This window comes from Oncorhynchus mykiss, chromosome 26, assembly GCF_013265735.2.
Source record: "Oncorhynchus mykiss isolate Arlee chromosome 26, USDA_OmykA_1.1, whole genome shotgun sequence".
Lineage (NCBI taxonomy): Eukaryota > Metazoa > Chordata > Actinopteri > Salmoniformes > Salmonidae > Oncorhynchus > Oncorhynchus mykiss.
Window position 1 is genome coordinate 8,020,142 of NC_048590.1, and position 24,950 is coordinate 8,045,091.

General features: G+C 46.4%; 2 protein-coding genes across 3 annotated transcripts; both read left to right on the forward strand.

Annotated features, from left to right (window-relative positions):
- The first annotated feature begins 236 nt into the window (after window positions 1-236).
- Window positions 237-7,787, forward strand: LOC110514410 (beta-1,3-galactosyltransferase 1-like). Of its 2 annotated transcripts, none has more exons than XM_036964263.1 (3): window positions 237-384; window positions 5,608-5,762; window positions 6,036-7,787. In XM_036964263.1, the coding sequence occupies exons 2-3, from the start codon at window positions 5,680-5,682 to the stop codon at window positions 7,090-7,092; spliced, it is 1,140 nt and encodes a 379-aa protein (XP_036820158.1). In that variant the 5' UTR covers window positions 237-384; window positions 5,608-5,679; the 3' UTR covers window positions 7,093-7,787. The 2 variants fall into 2 exon arrangements, with proteins under 2 accessions (XP_036820158.1, XP_036820160.1); XM_036964265.1 differs by having other exon boundaries at window positions 6,039-7,787.
- An 8,422-nt stretch (window positions 7,788-16,209) lies between these two features.
- LOC110514403 (beta-1,3-galactosyltransferase 1-like) lies at window positions 16,210-17,789 on the forward strand. The gene is made up of 2 exons (XM_036964266.1): window positions 16,210-16,447; window positions 16,727-17,789. The coding sequence occupies exons 1-2, from the start codon at window positions 16,365-16,367 to the stop codon at window positions 17,778-17,780; spliced, it is 1,137 nt and encodes a 378-aa protein (XP_036820161.1). The 5' UTR covers window positions 16,210-16,364; the 3' UTR covers window positions 17,781-17,789.
- The last annotated feature ends 7,161 nt before the right edge of the window (window positions 17,790-24,950 follow it).

The window sequence follows — 24,950 nt, forward strand, 5'->3', positions numbered from 1 at the left end:
GAGTGGTCTTTGTGTCTCTGAACAACTGGTTATCAATATATAGTTTATCGACGACGAGAGCTTCTCGTTTCGCTTTTAATCTATTTTCTTTGAAAATTGGATACAGAACTTTGCGCCGTTCTGCAATTTCCTTCGGAAACTGATCATTCATGTCAATTTTGGTCCCAGCAAGTATTTTACCAAGGCTTTTAACCATTGTTTTATCTTTAAATTAAGCAAATTTGGCAACGATTGGACGTTCATACCTTTGGCCTCTCTGTCGGAAGCGGTGTACACGTTCAATTTGGATTTAGTCGATAACTTCGCGTGGGATCTGAAGCGCTGTAAAGGAGGAACTGTCTAACTACAGATTCAGGAACTTCCCCTTCTTTCTCCTGGATACCTGTAAGTACCCGATTCTCTCTCATGGATCTAGTTTGTATGTCCAGTAAAGGCTTCCCTCAGAACGGTGTTCTACTTTTTAATTTAATTCATTTCGGTTTCAATCTTATTGACTGTCCCTTTTAGCTTGTGTGTTTCCTTTTCCAATGTCACAGCTTTTTCATCACTCATCTCGAGGCTTGCCTTCAACTCTTTTATATCCTTACTAACTAATTCAAGTATACCCAGGTTGTCATTTATTGATTTTAACAGATCGATTTTGACCTTTACCATTCCCGGTGGTGAAAATATTAAATCGTCTGTGTCTGTAGAAGTCACGTTTCCGTTTTGAAATCGGTTCCCCTGTCTTACTCTTCGTCATGTTTGGGTGTTGATTGTTTTCGTAATATTTGTCGATAAATGTCTCTAGTCTTAAGATTTGTTTTGTGTTATTATCCATATTGAAGGTTATCACCCACCAGATTATGTAGTGCTAATATTTTAGTCTAATTTAGGTGTAGGTGAGATACATTCACACATGGATCCATGTGTCATTGTTAATGTAGTAACAGGAAGTGAATTGAGCCTGATCCAGGTAGACGCTACAGCAGCCACACTCAATAGGGGTATCGCGGAACTGACCCAGAACGGGGTCAATACGGTCCCCACTGTAATTATTTTAATGATTGTTATTATTGTTTTGTTTTTTAACGAAGTTAGTCGAGCTTTCAACTTTCTGCTGTAGAGAGTTATAGCAACACAATGCACAAGGTCCAGTGACACAGTGTAGAATTGCACAAGTAGTTGTCCTCTTGTTATGCCACCGAGTAGGTGTCCTCTTGTTATGCCACCGAGTAGGTGTCCTCTTGTTATGCCACCGAGTAGTTGTCCTCTTGTTATGCCACCGAGTAGTTGTCCTCTTGTTATGCCACCGAGTAGTTGTCCTCTTGTTATGCCACCGAGTAGGTGTCGTCTTGTTATGCCACCGAGTAGTTGTCCTCTTGTTATGCCACCGAGTAGGTGTCGTCTTGTTATGCCACCGAGTAGGTGTCCTCTTGTTATGCCACTGAGTAGTTGCCCTCTTGTTATGCCACCGAGTAGTTGTCCTCTTGTTATGCCACCGAGTAGGTGTCCTCTTGTAATGCCACCGAGTAGGTGTCCTCTTGTTATGCCACCGAGTAGGTGTCGTCTTGTTATGCCACCGAGTAGGTGTCGTCTTGTTATGCCACCGAGTAGGTGTCGTCTTGTTATGCCACCGAGTAGGTGTCGTCTTGTTATGCCACCGAGTAGTTGTCCTCTTGTTATGCCACAGAGTAGTTGTCCTCTTGTTATGCCACCGAGTAGTTGTCCTCTTGTTATGCCACCGAGTAGGTGTCCTCTTGTTATGCCAACGAGTAGGTGTCCTCTTGTAATGCCACCGAGTAGTTGTCCTCTTGTTATGCCACCGAGTAGTTGTCCTCTTGTTATGCCACCGAGTAGGTGTCCTCTTGTTATGCCATCGAGTAGTTGTCCTCTTGTTATGCCACAGAGTAGTTGTCCTCTTGTTATGCCACCGAGTAGGTGTCCTCTTGTTATGCCACCGAGTAGTTGTCCTCTTGTTATGCCACCGAGTAGGTGTCCTCTTGTTATGCCACCGAGTAGGTGTCCTCTTGTAATGCCACCGAGTAGTTGTCCTCTTGTTATGCCACCGAGTAGGTGTCCTCTTGTTATGCCACCGATAGACATTAGAGAGGTATTTATAACCTGTCAAATTTCACGTTGATCAACTACAGGTCAAAGTTATCTACGCAGGTAAATTAGGCTAACCAGCTAGCCAAATCTGGTAGTTATCGTGTCCAGATTACGTCCATAGGGGCCTCGAAGCCCAGGGGGCCACCATTTGATTTTAGACATGTTAAAATGTGTAGAATTGGGGTGTGGTACTATATTTTATTTATTTGACCTTTATTTAAACTAGGCAAGTTAGTTAAAGAACAAATTCTTATTTTCAATGACGGCCTAAAAAAACCTTTGGTTAACTGCCTGGTTCAGGAGCAGAACGGCAGATTTTTTTACCTTGTCAGCTCAGGGATTCAATCTTGCAAACTTTCGGATACTAGTCCAATGCTCTAACCACTAGGCTAGCTGCCACCCCACTATGTGGTGTGGTATTATGTGGTGTGGTACCACCACTGCAGAAACAGGGATAAGGTGATCCTTCTCTACCACACCCACAGAAACAAAGTGATAAGGCCACCAACAATTCTGAGATTTTCATACCCAGCTACAACATTTTCCGTTAAGATAGAACTGCCAAAGGGGGAGGAGTTTCAATCTACTGCAGAGAGAGTCTGCAAAGTTCTCATACTTTCCAGGTCTATACCCAAACAGTTTGAACTTCTAATTTTAAAAATTAACCTCTCCAGAAATAAGTCTCTCACTGTTGCCGCCTGCTATCGACCCCCCTCCGCTCCCAGGTGTGCCCTGGACACCATTTTGTGAATTGATCGCGCCCCATCTAGCTTCAGAGTTCATTCTGTTAGGTGACCTAAACTGGGATATGCTTAACACCCCGGCAGTCCTCCAATCTAAGCTAGATGCCCTCCAATCTCACACAAATCATCAAGGAACCCACCAGGTACAACCCTAAATCCATAAACATGGGCTCCCTCATAGACATTATCCTGACCAACTTGCCCTCCAAATACACCTCTGCTGTTTTCAATCAGGATCTCAGCGATCACTGCCTCATTGCCTGTATCCGCTATGGGTCCGCGGTCAAACGACCACCCCTCATCACTGTCAAACGCTCCCTAAAACACATCTGCGAGCAGGCCTTTCTAATCGACCTGGCCCGGGTATCCTGGAAGGATATTGACCTCATCCTGTCAGTCGAGGATGCCTGGTCATTCTTTAAAAGTAATTTCCTCACCATCTTAGATAAGCATGCCCTGTTCAAAAAATGCAGAACTAAGAACCGAGATAGCCCTTGGTTCACTCCAGACCTGACTGCACTTGACAAGCACAAAAACATCCTGTGGCGGGCTGCCATAGCATCGAATAGTCCCCACGATATGCAACTGTTCAGGGAAGTCAGGAACCAATACACGCAGTCAGTCAGGAAAGCAAAGGCCAGCTTTTTCAAGCAGAAATTTGCATCCGGTAGCTCTAACTCCAAAAGGTTTTGGGACACTGTAAAGTCCATGGGGAACAAGAGCACCTCCTCCCAGCTGCCCAGTGCACTGAGGCTAGGTAACACGGTCACCACTGATAAATCTATGATAAATCAAAAATGTCAATAAGCATTTCTCAACAGCTGGCCATGCCTTCCTCCTGGATACTCCAACCCCGGCCAACAGCCCCCCCCACCTGCAGCTACTCGCCCAAGTCTCCCCAGTTTCTCCTTCACCCATATGCAGACAGCAGATGTTCTGAAAGCGCTGCAAAACCTGGACCAGTACAAATCAGCTGGGCTAGACAATCTGGACCCTCTCTTTCTAAAACTATCCACCACCATTGTTGCAACCCCTATTACAAGCCTGTTCAACCTCTCTTTCATATCGTCCAAGATTCCTAAAGATTGGAAAGCTGCCGCGGTCATCCCCCTCTTCAAAGGGGGTGACACCCTAGACCCAAACTGCTACATACCTATCTATATCCATCCTGCCCTGCCTATCTAAAGTCTTCGAAAGCCAAGTTAATAAACAGATCACTGACCATTTCGAATCCCACCGTACCTTCTCCGCTGTGCAATCTGGCTTCCGAGACGGTTACGTGTGCACCTCAGCCACGCTCAAGGTACTAAACGATATCATAAACGCCATCGAGAAAAGACAGTACTGTGCAGCCATCTTCATCGTCCTGGCCAAGGCTTTCGACTCTGTCAATCACCGTATTCTTATCGGCAGACTCAATAGCCTTGGTTTTTCTAATGACTGCCTCGCCTGGTTCACCAACTACTTTGCAGACAGAGTTCTGTGTGGTATTTCGGAGGGCATGTTGTCCGGACCTCTGGCAGTTTCTATGGGGGTACCACAGGGTTCAATTCTCGGGCCGACTCTTTTCTCTGTATATATCAATGATGTCGCTCTTGCTGCGGGTGATTCCCTGTTCCACCTCTACGCAGACGACACCATTCTGTATACATCTGTAGACTTCTGGCCCTTCCTTGGACACTGCTAACTAGCCTCCAAACGAGCTTCAATGCCATACAAAACACTCCTTCCGTGGCCTCCAACTGCTCTAAAATGCTAGTAAAAACCAAATGCATGCTTTTCAACCGTTCGCTGCCCACACCCGCCCGCTCGACTAGCATCACCATCCTGGATGGTTCCGACCTAGAATACGTGGACATCTATAAATACCTAGGTGTCTGGCTAGACTGGAAACTCTCCTTCCAGACTCATATTAAACATCTCCAATCCAAAATCAAATCGAGAATCAGCTATCTATTTCGCAAGAAAGCCTCCTTCACTCACGCCGCCAAACTTACCCCAGTAAAACTGACTATCCTACCGATCCTCGACTTCGGCGATGTCATCTACAAAATAGCTTCCAACCCTCTACTCAGCAAATTGGATGCAGTCTATCACAGTGCCATCCGTTTTGTCACCAAATCACCTTATACCACCCACCGCTGCGACCTGTATGCTCTAGTCGGCTGGCCCTCGCTACATATTCGTCGCCAGATCCACTGGCTCCAGGCCATCTATAAGTCTATGCTAGGTAAAGCTCCGCCTTATCTCAGTTCACTGGTCACGATAACAACACCCACCTTTAGCACACGTTCCAGCAGGTATATCTCACTGATCATCCACAAAAGCCAACACCTCATTTGGCCAGCTTTCCTTCCAGTTCTCTGCTGCCTGTGACTGGAACAAATTGCAAAAATCGCTGAAGTTGGAGACTTTTATTTCCCTCACCAACTTTAAACATCAACTATCTGAGCAGCTAACCGATAGCTGCACCTGTACATAGTCCATCTGTAAATAGCCCACCCAATCTACCTACCTCATCCCCATACTGTTTTTATTTTATTTACTTTTCTGCTCTTTTGCACACCAGTATCTCTACTTGCAAATCATCATCTGCTCATTTATCACTCCAGCGTTAATCTGCTAAATTGTAATTATTCCCTCCTATCTCATGCCTTTTGCACACACTGTATATAGACTTTCTTTTTTTTACTGTGTCATTGACTTGTTTGTGTTATTGTCTTGTTAATTGTTTACTCCATGTGTAACTCTGTCTGTCACACTGCTTGGCCAGGTCGCAGTTGCAAATGAGAACTTGTTCTCAACTGGCCTACCTGGTTAAATTAAAACAATCTTACCCAAATGCATGATGGGGGTCTGCCACAACTTCTGGACCCAGCGCCCCCCACCTGACGCCCATGATGCCCAGCCCCTCATCGCTAAACAATGGTGAGCCACAGAGGGAGAGGGGTGGGGGGGGGACTTCTCTTCTAAACATCGAACATTCAAATCAAATCTAGTGCATGATGTTGATTGATTGTATATAGTACGATGAAGTGAACATAGTTCATATGTAAAAAGAAAAACCATCTTATCTTACTAACTATAAAATATATTAACTTCCATTGTGAATTTAAACCAACGTAAGGAGTAATGAATCAATTAGAGAAACAGTGGTCAGACACTGACAGGAGATGTATTTTTCTCAACCTTGTGTTTCAGCAGTACTGATGATGGCCAGAAGGGGGCGGACAAAACACAGCTCAAAAAGAGACGCTGGTGTCGCAACAGCTGCCTTTGCCTGTTTCTGTTCCTGGTCGTGATGATGATTGTGGTCATCCTGGCAGTTGACCTCAAAGAAAGGATCTCACCTTCAACAACCAAGCCAGCAGCAAACATGTCAGTTGCGATTCTGGCCGCTCCTCCCCCGTACGTGTCCCGAGGACCGTACCATGTACAATACCCACATGAGTACTCCTTCATCCTGGATGAGCCAGAGAAATGCCGGGAGCAGAACCCCTTCCTGGTTCTGATGGTGCCAGTGGCGCCCTATAACAGGGAGGCCCGTGAGGCCGTCCGCAGGACTTGGGGCAGTGAGAGGCAGGTACTGGGCAAAGAGGTCCGTCTGTTCTTCCTGCTGGGACTGCCCAGTGGAGAGGAGACAGAGCAGCTCCAGGAGAAGGTGCTGCAGGAGAGCAAAGAGCACCAGGATCTGCTGCAGAGCGACTTCATAGACAGCTACAAAAACCTGACCATCAAGACCATGGTGATGATGGAGTGGCTGAGCTCTCGCTGCCCCAACGCCTCCTACGCCATGAAGATCGACTCAGACATGTTCCTCAACGTGAACACCTTGGTCAACATGCTGCTTCACGCTCCAAAGCAGAACTACCAGACTGGACTAGTGGCCCGACGGGGCGCTGTTCTAAGAGACCATAACTCCAAATGGTACCTTCCAAAGGAGGTGTTTCCTGAACCGGTATATCCACCTTATGCTCTGGGCCTGGGCTATGTCTTCACCTTAGACCTCCCCAGGAAGCTGGTGGAGGCGTCCAGGCATGTTAAAGCCGTCTACATAGAGGATGTGTATCTGGGACTGTGTATGAGACACCTGGGCATCCGGCCAACTGACCCCCCCAGTGGAAACCTTTTTCAGGGGTATGCAGGAGCCCAGGACCGCTGTCACTACATGGCTGTTATCACAACCATCCTCAACACTCCTCAGGAGCTTCTGGACGTGTGGAGAAACTTGCACCAACCTGGGCCTGTCTGTCATTGAAAACAACACTCTGGGAAAGACAAATAGCCTTGAGGTTAGAGCGTTGGGCCAATAACCCAAAAGGGGGATGGTTCCAATCCTGGAGCTGACAAAATGGCAAATCTGTCACTGTGCCTTTGAGCAAACACTTAACCCCAGTGCTCCATGGGTGCTGGACAATGGTGTCCCTGACCGTGACCCCGCTCCCTGTGGGTGTCTTGTTTGAGCTGTGACTTTCTCTTGGATGCTTTTCTCTGGGAGTGGTAGAGAGGGATCACCTTATCCCTGTGTTTCTATGGGTGTGGTAGATAAGGATTGCCTTATCTCTGTGTTTCTGTGGGTGTGGTAGAGAAGGGTCACCTTATCTCTGTGTTTCTGTGGGTGTGGTAGAGAAGGATCACCTTATCTCTGTGTTTCTGTGGGTGTGGTAGAGAAGGATCACCTTATCTCTGTGTTTCTGTGGGTGTGGTAGAGAAGGGTCACCTTATCTCTGTGTTTCTGTGGGTGTGGTAGAGAAGGATCACCTTATCTCTGTGTTTCTGTGGGTGTGGTAGAGAAGGGTCACATTATCTCTGTGTTTCTGCCGTGGTGGAAAAGGTACTCAATCATCATACTGTAGTAAAAGTAAAGCTACTTTAATAGAAAATGACTCAAGTAAAAGTGAAAGTCCCCCAGTAAAATACGACTTGAGTAAAAGTCGAAAAGTATTTGGATAGAAATATGTTTATATCCTTATATTAAGCAAACCAGACGGCACTGTTTTCTAGCTTGTTTTAATTTACAGATATCCAGGGGCACACTCCAACACTCAGACATCATTTACAAACAAAGCATTTGTGTTACGTGAGTCCTCCAGATCAGAGGCAGTATGGATGGACCAGGGATGTTCTCTGTTTAGTGAGTCCTCCAGATCAGAGGCAGTATGGATGGACCAGGGATGTTCTCTGTTTAGTGAGTCCTCCAGATCAGAGGCAGTAGGGATGACCAGGGATGTTCTCTGTTTAGTGAGTCCTCCAGATCAGAGGCTAGTAGGGATGACCAGGGATGTTCTCTGTTTAGTGAGTCCTCCAGATCAGAGGCAGTAGGGATGACCAGGGATGTTCTCTGTTTAGTGAGTCCTCCAGATCAGAGGCAGTAGGGATGACCAGGGATGTTCTCTGTTTAGTGAGTCCTCCAGATCAGAGGCTAGTAGGGATGACCAGGGATGTTCTCTGTTTAGTGAGTCCTCCAGATCAGAGCCAGTAGGGATGACCAGGGATGTTCTCTGTTTAGTGAGTCCTCCAGATCAGAGGCAGTAGGGATGACCAGGGATGTTCTCTGTTTAGTGAGTCCTCCAGATCAGAGGCAGTAGAGATGACCAGGGATGTTCTCTGTTTAGTGAGTCCTCCAGATCAGAGGCAGTAGGGATGACCAGGGATGTTCTCTGTTTAGTGAGTCCTCCAGATCAGAGACAGTAGGGATGACCGGGGATGTTCTCTGTTTAGTGAGTCCACCAGATCAGAGACAGTAGGGATGACCAGGGATGTTCTCTGTTTACTGAGTCCACCAGATCAGAGACAGTAGGGATGACCAGAGATGTTCTCTGTTTAGTGAGTCCTCCAGATCAGAGGCAGTAGGGATGACCAGGGATGTTCTCTGTTTAGTGAGTCCTCCAGATCAGAGGCAGTAGGGATGACCAGGGATGTTCTCTGTTTAGTGAGTCCTCCAGATCAGAGGCAGTAGGGATGACCAGGGATGTTCTCTGTTTAGTGAGTCCTCCAGATCAGAGGCAGTAGGGATGACCAGGGATGTTCTCTGTTTAGTGAGTCCTCCAGTTCAGAGGCTAGTAGGGATGACCAGGGATGATCTCTGTTTAGTGAGTCCTCCAGTTCAGAGGCTAGTAGGGATGACCAGGGATGATCTCTGTTTAGTGAGTCCTCCAGGTCAGAGGCTAGTAGGGATGACCAGGGATGTTCTCTGTTTAGTGAGTCTTCCAGATCAGAGGCAGTAGGGATGACCAGGGATGTTCTCTGTTTAGTGAGTCCTCCAGATCAGAGCCAGTAGGGATGACCAGGGATGTTCTCTGTTTAGTGAGTCCTCCAGATCAGAGGCAGTAGGGATGACCAGGGATGTTCTCTGTTTAGTGAGTCCTCCAGATCAGAGGCAGTAGGGATGACCAGGGATGTTCTCTGTTTAGTGAGTCCTCCAGATCAGAGGCAGTAGGGATGACCAGGGATGTTCTCTGTTTAGTGAGTCCTCCAGATCAGAGGCAGTAGGGATGACCAGGGATGTTCTCTGTTTAGTGAGTCCTCCAGATCAGAGGCAGTAGGGATGACCAGGGATGATCTCTGTTTAGTGAGTCTTCCAGATCAGAGGCAGTAGGGATGACCAGGGATGATCTCTGTTTAGTGAGTCCTCCAGATCAGAGGCTAGTAGGGATGACCAGGGATGTTCTCTGTTTAGTGAGTCCTCCAGATCAGAGGCAGTAGGGATGACCAGGGATGTTCTCTGTTTAGTGAGTCCTCCAGATCAGAGGCAGTAGGGATGACCAGGGATGTTCTCTGTTTAGTGAGTCCTCCAGTTCAGAGGCTAGTAGGGATGACCAGGGATGATCTCTGTTTAGTGAGTCCTCCAGTTCAGAGGCTAGTAGGGATGACCAGGGATGATCTCTGTTTAGTGAGTCCTCCAGATCAGAGGCTAGTAGGGATGACCAGGGATGTTCTCTGTTTAGTGAGTCTTCCAGATCAGAGGCAGTAGGGATGACCAGGGATGTTCTCTGTTTAGTGAGTCCTCCAGATCAGAGCCAGTAGGGATGACCAGGGATGTTCTCTGTTTAGTGAGTCCTCCAGATCAGAGGCAGTAGGGATGACCAGGGATGTTCTCTGTTTAGTGAGTCCTCCAGATCAGAGGCAGTAGGGATGACCAGGGATGTTCTCTGTTTAGTGAGTCCTCCAGATCAGAGGCAGTAGGGATGACCAGGGATGTTCTCTGTTTAGTGAGTCCTCCAGATCAGAGGCAGTAGGGATGACCAGGGATGTTCTCTGTTTAGTGAGTCCTCCAGATCAGAGGCAGTAGGGATGACCAGGGATGATCTCTGTTTAGTGAGTCTTCCAGATCAGAGGCAGTAGGGATGACCAGGGATGATCTCTGTTTAGTGAGTCTTCCAGATCAGAGGCAGTAGGAATGACCAGGGATGTTCTATATATAGATATATTTACAACTTTTTTTTCACATACATTTTTAATTTTCCAAAAACTCATCTTCAGAACACTCTCCTGCAATCCGCTTCACCAATTTATATTTATATAAAAAAGTATTATTTACCTCAGATCTGTAATCCTCCGAGAGGCTAGCCAGAAATTAGCCAGAAGCTAGCCGGGAGCTAGCCAGAAGCTGGTCCAGAAGCTACTCTGAAGCTGGTTCAGAAGCTAGTTAGCTTATTTACTGGCTAATCGTTAGTACTCAGCTAACCACGGTTTGTGGTCATCGGCTGTCCTTTGGCTCGAATCTATCGCCAGTTTTGTACGGCGCGGTGCAGCGCAGCGCGGCTCGGAACGGAACATACCGGATTTCGGCCGCTGGCTCTGGACATCCATACCTGGATCTCACAGCTAGCTAGCTGCTATCCGTGTGACTATCGGCTTTCGTCGATTCCGGAGCTAACATCAATTGTTCCGGAGCTAGCCAGCTGAAGAGTTCTATCAATCACTCCTGGGCTGCAGTCACCTATCCGGACCCGTTTTGCTGCCTACGCGGAGCCCCACCGGGCCTTCACAGTTGGACTGCCGACGTTATCTACCCGAGGGAATTGTCCGGCTGGCTCCTCCGGCGCAACGTTGCCTGGGCGCCCATCTGCGGCCTGCTAGCCGTTGGCTATCTCATCGGCTGCTATCTGAATAGACAATCGGACAATTTTTATTTTATTTTTATTTATTTTTTTTTCTTCTTGGGCCTCTATAACTATATCTATTGTTTTTATTTTTGTTGTTGTTGTGTGATTTGGATTAATCCCCTCTACTGCACGGAAACCCACTAATCTACTGACGGAACGCAAGAGTTGGCTAATAACAGACATCCATTCTATGCTAGCTTGCTCCTATGCTAGCTTGCTACCGATTTAGCTGTCTAAATCGCCGTGACCCCCAACCAACCTCTCCACTCACTGGACCCTTTTGATCACTCGACTGAGCATGCCTCTCCTTAATGTCAATATGCCTTGTCCATTGCTGTTCTGGTTAGTGTTTATTGGCTTATTTCACTGTAGAGCCTCTAGTCCTGCTCATTATACCTTATCCAACCTATTAGTTCCACCACCCACACATGCAATGACATCTCCTGGTTTCAATGATGTTTCTACAGACAATATCTCTCTCTTCATCACTCAATACCTAGGTTTACCTCCACTGTATTCACATCCTACCTTACCTTTGTCTGTACATTATACCTTGATGCTATTTTATCGCCCCCAGAAACCTCCTTTTACTCTCTGTTCCAGACGTTCTAAACGACCAATTCTTATTGCTTTTAGCCGCACCCTTATTCTACTCCTACTCTGTTCCTCTGGCGATGTAGAGGTTAATCCAGGCCCTGCAGTGCCTAGCTTCACTCCTATTCCCCAGGCGCTCTCTTTTGACGACTTCTGTAACCGTAATAGCCTTGGTTTCATGCATGTTAACATTAGAAGCCTCCTCCCTAAGTTTGTTCTATTCACTGCTTTAGCACACTCTGCCAACCCGGATGTTCTAGCTGTGTCTGAATCCTGGCTTAGGAAGACCACCAAAAATTCAGACATTTTAATTCCAAACTACAACATTTTCAGACAAGATAGAACTGCCAAAGGGGGCGGTGTTGCAATCTACTGCAAAGATAGCCTGCAGAGTTCTGTCCTACTATCCAGGTCTGTACCCAAACAATTTGAACTTCTACTTTTAAAAATCCACCTCTCTAAAAACAAGTCTCTCACTGTTGCCGCCTGCTATAGACCACCCTCTGCCCCCAGCTGTGCTCTGGACACCATATGTGAACTGATTGCCCCCCATCTATCTTCAGAGCTTGTGCTGCTAGGCGACCTAAACTGGAACATGCTTAACACCCCAGCCATCCTACAATCTAAACTTGATGCCCTCAACCTCACACAAATTATCAATGAACCTACCAGGTACCTCCCCAAAGCCTTAAACACGGGCACCCTCATAGATATCATCCTAACCAACTTGCCCTCTAAATACACCTCTGCTGTTTTCAACCAAGATCTCAGCGATCACTGCCTCATTGCCTGCATCCGTAATGGGTCAGCGGTCAAACGACCTCCACTCATCACTGTAAAACGCTCCCTGAAACACTTCAGCGAGCAGGCCTTTCTAATCGACCTGGCCGGGGTATCCTGGAAGGATATTGATCTCATCCCGTCAGTAGAGGATGCCTGGATATTTTTTTTTAAATGCCTTCCTAACCATCTTAAATAAACATGCCCCATTCAAGAAATTTAGAACCAGGAACAGATATAGCCCTTGGTTCTCCCCAGACCTGACTGCCCTTAACCGACACAAAAACATCCTATGGCGTTCTGCATTAGCATCGAACAGCCCCCGTGATATGCAGCTGTTCAGGGAAGCTAGAAACCATTATACACAGGCAGTTAGAAAAGCCAAGGCTAGCTTTTTCAAGCAGAAATTTGCTTCCTGCAACACTAACTCAAAAAAGTTCTGGGACACTGTAAAGTCCATGGAGAATAAGAACACCTCCTCCCAGCTGCCCACTGCACTGAAGATAGGAAACACTGTCACCACTGATAAATCCACCATAATTGAGAATTTCAATAAGCATTTTTCTACGGCTGGCCATGCTTTCTACCTGGCTACTCCTACCCCGGTCAACAGCACTGCACCCCCCACAACAACTCGCCCAAGCCTTCCCCATTTCTCCTTCTCCCAAATCTGCTCAGCTGATGTTCTGAATGAGCTGCAAAATCTGGACCCCTACAAATCAGCCGGGCTAGACAATCTGGACCCTTTCTTTCTAAAATTATCTGCCAAAATTGTTGCCACCCCTATTACTAGCCTGTTCAACCTCTCTTTCGTGTCGTCTGAGATTCCCAAAGATTGGAAAGCAGCTGCGGTCATCCCCCTCTTCAAAGGGGGTGACACTCTTGACCCAAACTGCTACAGACCTATATCTATCCTACCATGCCTTTCTAAGGTCTTCGAAAGCCAAGTCAACAAACAGATTACCGACCATTTCGAATCTCACCATACCTTCTCTGCTATCTGGTTTCAGAGCTGGTCATGGGTGCACCTCAGCCACGCTCAAGGTCCTAAATGATATCTTAACCGCCATCGATAAGAAACATTACTGTGCAGCCGTATTCATTGATCTGGCCAAGGCTTTCGACTCTGTCAATCACCACATCCTCATCGGCAGACTCGACAGCCTTGGTTTCTCAAATGATTGCCTCGCCTGGTTCACCAACTACTTCTCTGATAGAGTTCAGTGTGTCAAATCGGAGGGTCTGCTGTCCGGACCTCTGGCAGTCTCTATGGGGGTGCCACAGGGTTCAATTCTTGGACCGACTCTCTTCTCTGTATACATCAATGAGGTCGCTCTTGCTGCTGGTGAGTCTCTGATCCACCTCTACGCAGACGACACCATTCTGTATACTTCTGGCCCTTCTTTGGACACTGTGTTAACAACCCTCCAGGCAAGCTTCAATGCCATACAACTCTCCTTCCGTGGCCTCCAATTGCTCTTAAATACAAGTAAAACTAAATGCATGCTCTTCAACCGATCGCTACCTGTACCTACCCGCCTGTCCAACATTACTACTCTGGACGGCTCTGACTTAGAATACGTGGACAACTACAAATACTTAGGTGTCTGGTTAGACTGTAAACTCTCCTTCCAGACCCATATCAAACATCTCCAATCCAAAGTTAAATCTAGAATTGGCTTCCTATTTCGCAACAAAGCATCCTTCACTCATGCTGCCAAACATACCCTTGTAAAACTGACCATCCTACCAATCCTCGACTTTGGCGATGTCATTTACAAAATAGCCTCCAATACCCTACTCAACAAATTGGATGCAGTCTATCACAGTGCAATCCGTTTTGTCACCAAAGCCCCATATACTACCCACCATTGCGACCTGTACGCTCTCGTTGGCTGGCCCTCGCTTCATACTCGTCGCCAAACCCACTGGCTCCATGTCATCTACAAGACCCTGCTAGGTAAAGTCCCCCCTTATCTCAGCTCGCTGGTCACCATTGCATCTCCCACCTGTAGCACATGCTCCAGCAGGTATATCTCTCTAGTCACCCCCAAAACCAATTCTTTCTTTGGCCGCCTCTCCTTCCAGTTCTCTGCTGCCAATGACTGGAACGAACTACAAAAATCTCTGAAACTGGAAACACTTATCTCCCTCACTAGCTTTAAGCACCAGCTGTCAGAGCAGCTCACAGATTACTGCACCTGTACATAGCCCATCTACAATTTAGCCCAAACAACTACCTCATCCCCTACTGTATTTATTTATTTTGCTCCTTTGCACCCCATTATTTTTATTTCTACTTTGCACATTCTCCCATTGCAAATCTACCATTCCAGTGTTTTACTTGCTATATTGTATTTACTTTGCCACCATGGCCTTTTTGCCTTTTACCTCCCTTATCTCACCTCATTTGCTCACATCGTATTTAGACTTGTTTATACTGTATTATTGACTGTATGTTTGTTTTACTCCATGTGTAACTCTGTGTCGTTGTATGTGTCGAACTGCTTTGCTTTATCTTGGCCAGGTCGCAATTGTAAATGAGAACTTGTTCTCAACTTGCCTACCTGGTTAAATAAAGGTGAAAAAAATAAAATAAAAATGTATCACTCCAGTGTTAATCTGCTAAATTGTAATTATTCGTTCCTATCTCATGCCTTTTGCACACACTGTATATAGACTTTTTTCTACTGTGTCATTGACTTGTTTGTGTTATTGTCTTGTTTATTGTTTACTCCATGTGTAACTGTCTGTCACACTGCTTTGCTTTATCTTGGCCAGGTCGCAGTTGCAAATGAGAACTTGTTCTCAACTGGCCTACCTGGTTAAATAAAGGTGACCTGGTCTACCTGGTTAAATAAAGGTGATCTGGTCTCCCTGGTTAAATAAAGGTGACCTGGTCTACCTGGTTAAATAAAGGTGATCTGGTCTACCTGGTTAAATAAAGGTGATCTGGTCTACCTGGTTAAATAAAGGTGATCTGGTCTACCTGGTTAAATAAAGGTGACCTGGTCTACCTGGTTAAATAAAGGTGAAATAAAACAAGTAATACAAATATACATATATATATATATATATATATATATATAGTCTCTGGTAAAAAATAGTGTCCTATATAGTTTATATAATTTTTACTAGCATTAAATGTCAGGAATTGTGAAAAACGGAGTTTAAAATGTTTTTGGCTAAGGTGTATGTAAACGGTACATTTGAGCAGCGTACAGGACAAACAAACTGGTTCAACGTTGGTTTAGTGGAAAAAATATTAAAACGACTACAGGCAATGTATTGGAAGACTTCTAACAGATTTTGTTCTTAAAATAGCAGAAAAGTAAGATTGCTAATATTTCTGAAATCATAATATGTACGTCTTCATGACAGAAGTTAAAAGATATTATATCCCAGAACCCTTCCGTGATCTCTTTCTCTCTCTCAGACACACACAGGTGATAATAGGTGGTTGTAAATGTTGACATTGACACAGTGATAAGTACTATTGTTGATATTTGGTTCAAGGTCTTAAAAGTCAGACTTATTTTCTGTTTGTAACACTTCATGACACATCACTGACAGAAGGAAAACGGTTGCCATGAGAGTGATGCCAACAACACAGGAAACCACAGAGAAAGCAGCTGTGCTACTGACATGCTGAGACCCATGAAGTCAGACAGCAGCCCTCCCACCGATGCTCCACCCACTGCTAATCAACCGTCAGAGACGGAAGAGAAAGTGATAAATCTCACTGGCTCTTTTTCCTGGTTCATTTGAAGTCAACGAAATAAGCAGAACAGACCCAGCTACTATCGCAATTGGTGTTTATGGGAGATGGTTTATGGGAGAACTACCCCTTAAGCAGAGAACGGTGACTAACGTAAATGGACAACGGTAAACAGCGTCATAATTTACCTGAAACGTAATAAAGCCCATTTTTTTTTAAAACATAGTCGTTGACATTCAGAGAGCTGACATTCTGAGCCTCAGATTGTTAGAGTAACTTATCTCTGTCAGACTTCTATACACCCTCTTTGATACAATCTTACCCAAATGCATGATGGGGGTCTGCCACAACTTCTGGACCCAGCGCCCCCCACCTGACGCCCATGATGCCCAGCCCCTCATCTCTAAACAATGGTGAGCCACAGAGGGAGAGGGGTGGGGGGGGGGGGAGTTCTCTTCTAAACATCGAACATTCAAATAAATTCTAGTGCATGATGTTGATTGATTGTATATAGTACGATGAAGTGAACATAGTTCATATGTAAAAAGAAAAACCATCTTATATCTTACTAACTGTAAAATATATTAACTTCCATTGTGAATTTAAACCAACGTAAGGAGTAATGAATCAATTAGAGAAACAGTGGTCAGACACTGACAGGAGATGTATTTTTCTCAACCTTGTGTTTTCAGCAGTACTGATGATGGCCAGAAGGGGGCGGACAAAACACAGCTCAAAAAGAGACGCTGGTGTCGCAACAGCTGCCTTTGCCTGTTTCTGTTCCTGGTCGTGATGATGATTGTGGTCATCCTGGAAGTTGACCTCAAAGAACGGATCTCACCTTCAACAACCAAGCCAGCAGCAAACATGTCAGTTGCGATTCTGGCCGCTCCTCCCCCGTACGTGTCCCGAGGACCGTACCATGTACAATACCCACATGAGTACTCCTTCATCCTGGATGAGCCAGAGAAATGCCGGGAGCAGAACCCCTTCCTGGTTCTGATGGTGCCAGTGGCGCCCTATAACAGGGAGGCCCGTGAGGCCGTCCGCAGGACTTGGGGCAGTGAGAGGCAGGTACTGGGCAGAGAGGTCCGTCTGTTCTTCCTGCTGGGACTGCCCAGTGGAGAGGAGACAGAGCAGCTCCAGGAGAAGGTGCTGCAGGAGAGCAAAGAGCACCAGGATCTGCTGCAGAGCGACTTCATAGACAGCTACAAAAACCTGACCATCAAGACCATGGTGATGATGGAGTGGCTGAGCTCTCGCTGCCCCAACGCCTCCTACGCCATGAAGATCGACTCAGACATGTTCCTCAACGTGAACACCTTGGTCAACATGCTGCTTCACGCTCCAACGCAGAACTACCAGACTGGACTAGTGGCTCAATGGGCCGCTGTTCTAAGAGACCATAACTCCAAATGGTACCTTCCAAAGGAGGTGTTTCCTGAACCGGTATACCCACCTTATGCTCTGGGCTTGGGCTATGTCTTCACCTTAGACCTCCCCAGGAAGCTGGTGGAGGCGTCCAGGCATGTTAAAGCCGTCTACATAGAGGATGTGTATCTGGGACTGTGTATGAGACACCTGGGCATCCGGCCTACTGACCCCCCCAGTGGAAACCTCTTCCAGGTTTTCCCTGTGGCTTATGACCGCTGCACCTACTCACGGCTGATAGCCACCACCACACACAGTATCACTCACCAGGTCAACGCATGGACAGACCTACACAAACCTGGTCCTCCCTGCTGATCTCATACAGTAACAGACTGACTGATGTACCAATCACTTCCTCGTTGTTTGTTCATACACTAACTAACTAACAAACAAAAAACAATGATGGCGACACCTCCAGGGGATGGGAAAAGGATATACTGTGCATTTGGAAAGTATTCAGACCCCTTGACTTTTTACACATTTTGTTATGTTACAGACTTATTCTAAAATGGATTAAATGAATTTAAAAAACCTCAGTAGCCACACACAATACCCCATAATGACATCACAATACCCCATCATGACATCACAATACCCCATAATGACAAAGCAAAAACAGCATTTTTGAAATGTTGGCAAATTTACAAAATTGCTATGAGACTCAAAATTGAGCTCAGGTGCATCTTGTTTCCATTGATCATCCTTGAGATGTTTTTACAACTTGATTGGAGTTCCCCTGTGGTAAATTAAATTGATTGGACATGATTTGGAAAGGCACACACCTGACAGTGCATGTCAGAGCAAAAACCAAGCCATGAGGTCAAATTGTCCGAGCTCAGAGACAGGATTGTATCGAGGCACAGATCAGGGGAAGGGTACCAAAACACTTCTGCAGAATTGAAGGTCCCCAAGAACACAGAGTCCTCCTTCATTCTTAAATAGAAGAAGTTTGGAACCACCAAGACTCTTCCTAGAGCTGGCCGCCAAGCCAAACTGAGCAATCGGTGGAGAAGGTCCTTGGTCAGGGAGGTGACCAAGAACGCGATGGTCATTCTGACAGAGCTCTAGAGTTCCTCTGTGGAATGACAATGATCTCTGCAGCACTCCACCAATCAGGCCTTTATGGTATGCTGTGGGGAAGTTTTTTCAATGCCAGTGACTGGGAGACTGGTCATGATTGAGGCAAAGATGAACGGAGCAAAGTACAGAGAGATCATTGATGAAAACCTGCTCCAGAGCACTCAGGCCCTCAGACTGGGCTTACGGTTCACCTTCCAACAGGACAACGACCCTAAGCACCCAGCCAAGACAATGCAGGAGGGGCTTCGGGACAAGTCTCTGAATGTCCTTGACTGGCCCAGCCAGAGCCCAGACTTGAACCCAATCAAACATTTCTTGATAGATCAAAAAATTGCTGTGCAGCAACGCTCCCCATCCAACCTGACAGAGCTTGAGAGGCTCTGTAGAGAAGAATAAGAGAAACTCCCCAAATACAGGTGTGCCAAGCTTGTTGCGTCATACCCAAGAAGACTCAAGGCTGTAATCACTGCCAACGGTGCATCAACAAAGTACAGAGTTAAGGGTCTGAACACATTCCAAAGGCACTGTATACCTTGGTGAAGAACATTAACACCCTGAATGACCAGGTTCTTCACGCTACGTCCTTTGGGAGAATGTTGTTTTTCTCTGAACCGAGGCAGACACCTTGCTACACCGGTTTTTGATTCCTAAGGCTTTTTTTTAAACAAAGACTGAGAGCAGCAGTTATCTGTCTAACGTGGACATGGTGATGGACTGGACAGGACTAAGAAATGGATGCAATGGGTTGGGTCTGTCTGTGGTGAATGTGTGTACTACACTGAAGCAGCAGAAACCCAGAACAAGTTAAACAGGTTTATCATAATAGAGACTAGTTGGCAGTGTTTAGACAGGCAGCCCAATTCTGATCTTTTTCCCACTAATTGTTAATTTGACCAATCACATCTCTTTCAGAGCTGATGTGATGGTGAAAAGACTAAACACAGCCGCTACATTGCACTTAATAATCAGCTTTGCCCCTTTTCCCAGAGCAAACTGTAACAGGTTCATTTGACCCAGCTTCTCACAACAGGAAAAAGAATACTGGAGCACCAGGAAATTTATATTATAACTTTTTGGGTTGTTGTAGGGGTTGATATAGTTTTCGTGAGGGAAAATCAAGTTTGAAATGTTAAACCGGAAATGACAAACTTCAGAAGCCTGTTTAAACCACTAAAATTGGCATTTCCTGCTCCGCAGGAAAATGATCTGTGACAACAGAGTGATCAAATATATACCGTGCTTCTACACCTGCATTGCTTGCTGTTTGGGGTTTTAGGCTGGGTTTCTGTACAGCACTTTGAGATATCAGCTGATGTACGAAGGGCTATATAAATAAATTTGATTTGATTTGATATCAGATCTGTATCAGTTAGTGATGGAAATAAGTGAAGGGGATCTGTGAAGGCTTTGGCTGTAGAGTCAATAGACCAGGATGAAGGGTGTCATTTGGGGCCAAGCACTGTCACCAAAGTCACAAGTTTTTATTTTTTAAATTTAACTAGGCAATTCAGTAAAGAAACCTATTGTTATTTACAACGACGGCCTACACCGAACAGACCCAGATGACACTGGGCCAATTGTGCGCCGCCCTATCGGACTCCCAATCACGCCGGATGTTATACTACCTGGAATCAAACCAGGGTGTCTGTAGTGACGCCTCAAGCACTAAGATGCAGTGCCTTAAACCGCTGCGCCACTCAGGGGCCCCAAGTGAAGTAGCTTTGTATGAGTTGTAGTTTTTTTTTATATGTGGTGGAAGGAGGAAGTTTCAGTCGAGCGATCAGGAAGAGATGATGCTTGCACTCATTTTGCATTTCGCAGGGTCAGAGGGAATGTGGTTTGCCTGAGAGTTTGTGCCAACTGCATTGAAGACAGCTGAGACGGCACACTAAGGCATTCCTATCACTTCCTCCTTCGTTCCTGCCAGAGATGTAATCTGCTGAATTTGTAATAAATTTCCACTTTGATTAAAAGGTTTTGATCATTTTTATGATATGTTACTGCATTTGGATTAGAAGAGAGGTAAAACACACAAACAAATATTTATCTGACCAAAGGGCCTGTTGCTCAGATGATGTTTAGGCTACAGTGTGATTATACCAGGGCTGATGTTAGACTGGGGCTGATGTTTAGACTACAGTGTGATTATACCAGGGCTGATGTTTAGGCTACAGTGGGGTTAGACCAGGGCTGATGTTAGACTGGGGCTGATGTTTAGACTACAGTGTGATTATACCAGGGCTGATGTTTAGGCTACAGTGTGATTAGACCAGGGCTGATGTTTAGACTACAGTGTGATTATACCAGGGCTGATGTTTAGACTACAGTGTGATTAGACCAGGGCTGATGTTGAGGCTACAGTGTGATTATACCAGGGCTGATGTTAGACTGGGGCTGATGTTTAGACTACAGTGTGATTAGACCAGGGCTGATGTTTAGACTACAGTGTGATTATACCAGGGCTGATGTTTAGACTACAGTGTGATTATACCAGGGCTGATGTTTAGACTACAGTGTGATTATACCAGGGCTGATGTTAGACTGGGGCTGATGTTGAGGCTACAGTGTGATTAGACCAGGGCTGATGTTAGACTGGGGCTGATGTTGAGGCTACAGTGTGATTATACCAGGGCTGATGTTAGACTGGAGCTGATGTTTAGGCTACAGTGTGATTAGACCAGGGCGGATGCTAGACTGGGGCTGATGTTTAGGCTACAGTGTGATTATACCAGGGCTGATGTTAGACTGGGGCTGATGTTTAGGCTACAGTGTGATTAGACCAAGGCGGATGTTTAGACTACAGTGTGATTAGACCAGGGCTGATGTTTAGGCTACAGTGTGATTAGACCAGGGCTGATGTTAGACCAAGGCTGATGTTTAGACTACAGTGTGATTAGACCAGGGCTGATGTTAGACTTGGGCTGATGTTTAGACTACAGTGTGGTTAGACCAGGGCTGATGTTTAGGCTACAGTGTGATTAGACCAGGGCTGATGTTTAGGTTAAAGTGTGATTAGACCAGGGCTGATGTTAGACTTGGGCTGATGTTTAGGCTACAGTGTGATTAGACCAGGGCTGATGTTTAGGCTACAATGTGATTATACCAGGGCTGATGTTTAGGCTACAGTGTGATTAGACCAGGGCTGATGTTAGACTTGGGCTGATGTTTAGGCTACAGTGTGATTAGACCAGGGCTGATGTTTAGACTACAGTGTGATTAGACCAGGGCTGATGTTTAGGCTACAGTGTGATTAGACCAGGGCAGATGTTAGACCAAGGCTGATGTTTAGGCTACAGTGTGATTAGACCAAGGCTGATGTTTAGGCTACAGTGTGATTAGACCAGGGCTGCTGTTAGACCAAGGCTGATGTTTAGACTACAGTGTGATTAGACCAGGGCTGATGATTAGACTACAGTGAGATTAGACTAGGGCTGGAATAAAACCCTGCACAACCAGTATCTATCCTGAAGGATGGCAGACACCCTTGACACAACATTGTAGAAAAGGGAAAAGGGAGGGGTTATCTAAAAGGTTTTGCACTGAAACACTGACCACAACACATGAGCTGAGGTACAACCTTGATATTTATATTTTTCTTCTCTTTTTATTTCATTAAAATAAGCTGTTTTATGGCCGTGATGTCTGTATATAAAGAGTAGTTTTACAACTTGAGTAGTTCTCTCATCATTATTGTTACAGCGATCTATCCATGCTCATTGTTTATGTATGTTCAGTAGAAGGTTTACAAGATTATACGGTTTATGTTTATAAAGTGTATAGACTAGTCTCTGGAGAAGCTAGCCGGGGGGACCTGCGCTGGGTTGGCTCTGGGTTCAGAGATTATAAAGTGTATAGACTAGTCTCTGGAGAAGCTAGCCGGGGGGACCAGCGCTGGGTTGGCTCTGAGTTCAGAGATTATAAAGTGTATAGACTAGTCTCTGGAGAAGCTAGCCGGGGGGACCTGCGCTGGGTTGGCTCTGGGTTCAGAGATTATAAAGTGTATAGACTAGTCTCTGGAGAAGCTAGCCGGGGGGACCAGCGCTGGGTTGGCTCTGAGTTCAGAGATTATAAAGTGTATAGACTAGTCTCTGGAGAAGCTAGCCGGGGGGACCTGCGCTGGGTTGGCTCTGGGTTCAGAGATTATAAAGTGTATAGACTAGTCTCTGGAGAAGCTAGCCGGGGGACCAGCGCTGGGTTGGCTCTGAGTTCAGAGATTATAAAGTGTATAGACTAGTCTCTGGAGAAGCTAGCCGGGGGGACCAGCGCTGGGTTGGCTCTGAGTTCAGAGATTATAAAGTGTATAGACTAGTCTCTGGAGAAGCTAGCCGGGGGGACCTGCGCTGGGTTGGCTCTGGGTTCAGAGATTATAAAGTGTATAGACTAGTCTCTGGAGAAGCTAGCCGGGGGACCAGCGCTGGGTTGGCTCTGGGTTCAGAGATTATAAAGTGTATAGACTAGTCTCTGGAGAAGCTAGCCGGGGGACCAGCGCTGGGTTGGCTCTGAGTTCAGAGATTATAAAGTGTATAGACTAGTCTCTGGAGAAGCTAGCCGGGGGACCAGCGCTGGGTTGGCTCTGAGTTCAGAGATTATAAAGTGTATAGACTAGTCTCTGGAGAAGCTAGCCGGGGGACCAGCGCTGGGTTGGCTCTGGGTTCAGAGATTATAAAGTGTATAGACTAGTCTCTGGAGAAGCTAGCCGGGGGACCAGCGCTGGGTTGGCTCTGGGTTCAGAGATTATAAAGTGTATAGACTAGTCTCTGGAGAAGCTAGCCGGGGGACCAGCGCTGGGTTGGCTCTGGGTTCAGAGATTATAAAGTGTATAGACTAGTCTCTGGAGAAGCTAGCCGGGGGACCAGCGCTGGGTTGGCTCTGGGTTCAGAGATTATAAAGTGTATAGACTAGTCTCGGGAGAAGCTAGCCGGGGGACCAGCGCCTCCCCTAACCAGGTGTTCTACTCCCTTCAGCCAGCGCCTCCCCTAACCAGGTGTTCTACTCCCTTCAGCCAGCGCCTCCCCTAACCAGGTGTTCTACTCCCTTCAGCCAGCACCTCCCCTAACCAGGTGTTCTACTACCCTCAGCCAGCACCTCCCCTAACCAGGTGTTCTACTACCCTCAGCCAGCACCTCCCCTAACCAGGTGTTCTACTCCCCTCAGCCAGCGCCTCCCCTAACCAGGTGTTCTACTCCCCTCAGCCAGCGCCTCCCCTAACCAGGTGTTCTACTCCCCTCAGCCAGCACCTCCCCTAACCAGGTGTTCTACTCCCCTCAGCCAGCACCTCCCCTAACCAGGTGTTCTACTCCCCTCAGCCAGCGCCTCCCCTAACCAGGTGTTCTACTACCCTCAGCCAGCGCCTCCCCTAACCAGGTGTTCTACTCCCCTCAGCCAGCGCCTCCCCTAACCAGGAGTTTGTTTCTTTCGCCTCCAGATGTACCAGAATGCCTGAAGATGAGAGAGTGTGTCTACTGTGTGGTCTTGGGGAAATAGAAAATGAAATCCATGTCGTGATTTATTGCCCTCTGTGTGACGATATGAGACATGTTGGTGATAGCCTTGAAGGATTCTGGGTTACGGGACGAGCAGAGGCTTGACTTCTCTTTCAGTCATGTTTGAGATAGCTCAGCTTGTTCCCAATACCTGGAGGAAAAGGATACATGTATTGGTTAGTATAGTGGGGCTAGATGGTTGTGTTGTGGGGTTAGATGGTAGCTGGTTGTGTAGTGGGGTTAGATGGTTGTGTAGTGGGGTTAGATGGTAGATGGTTGTGTAGTGGGGTTAGATGGTAGCTGGTTGTGTAGTGTGGTTAGATGGTTGTGTAGTGGGGTTATATGGTTGTGTAGTGTGGTTAGATGGTTGTGTAGTGGGGTTAGATGGTAGATGGTAGATGGTTGTGTAGTGGGGCTAGATGGTTGTGTAGTGTGGTTAGATGGTAGATGGTTGTGTAGTGGGGTTAGATGGTAGATGGTAGATGGTTGTGTAGTGGGGCTAGATGGTTGTGTAGTGTGGTTAGATGGTAGATGGTTGTGTAGTGGGGTTAGATGGTAGATGGTAGATGGTTGTGTAGTGGGGCTAGATGGTAGATGGTTGTGTAGTGTGGTTAGATGGTTGTGTAGTGGGGCTAGAAGGTAGATGGTAGATGGTTGTGTAGTGGGGCTAGATGGTTGTGTAGTGTGGTTAGATGGTTGTGTAGTGGGGTTAGATGGTAGCTGGTTGTGTAGTGGGGTTAGATGGTTGTGTAGTGGGGTTAGATGGTAGATGGTTGTGTAGTGGGGTTAGATGGTTGTGTAGTGGGGTTAGATGGTAGATGGTTGTGTAGTGGGGTTAGATGGTAGATGGTTGTGTAGTGGGGTTAGATGGTTGTGTAGTGGGGTTAGATGGTAGATGGTTGTGTGGTGGGGTTAGATGGTT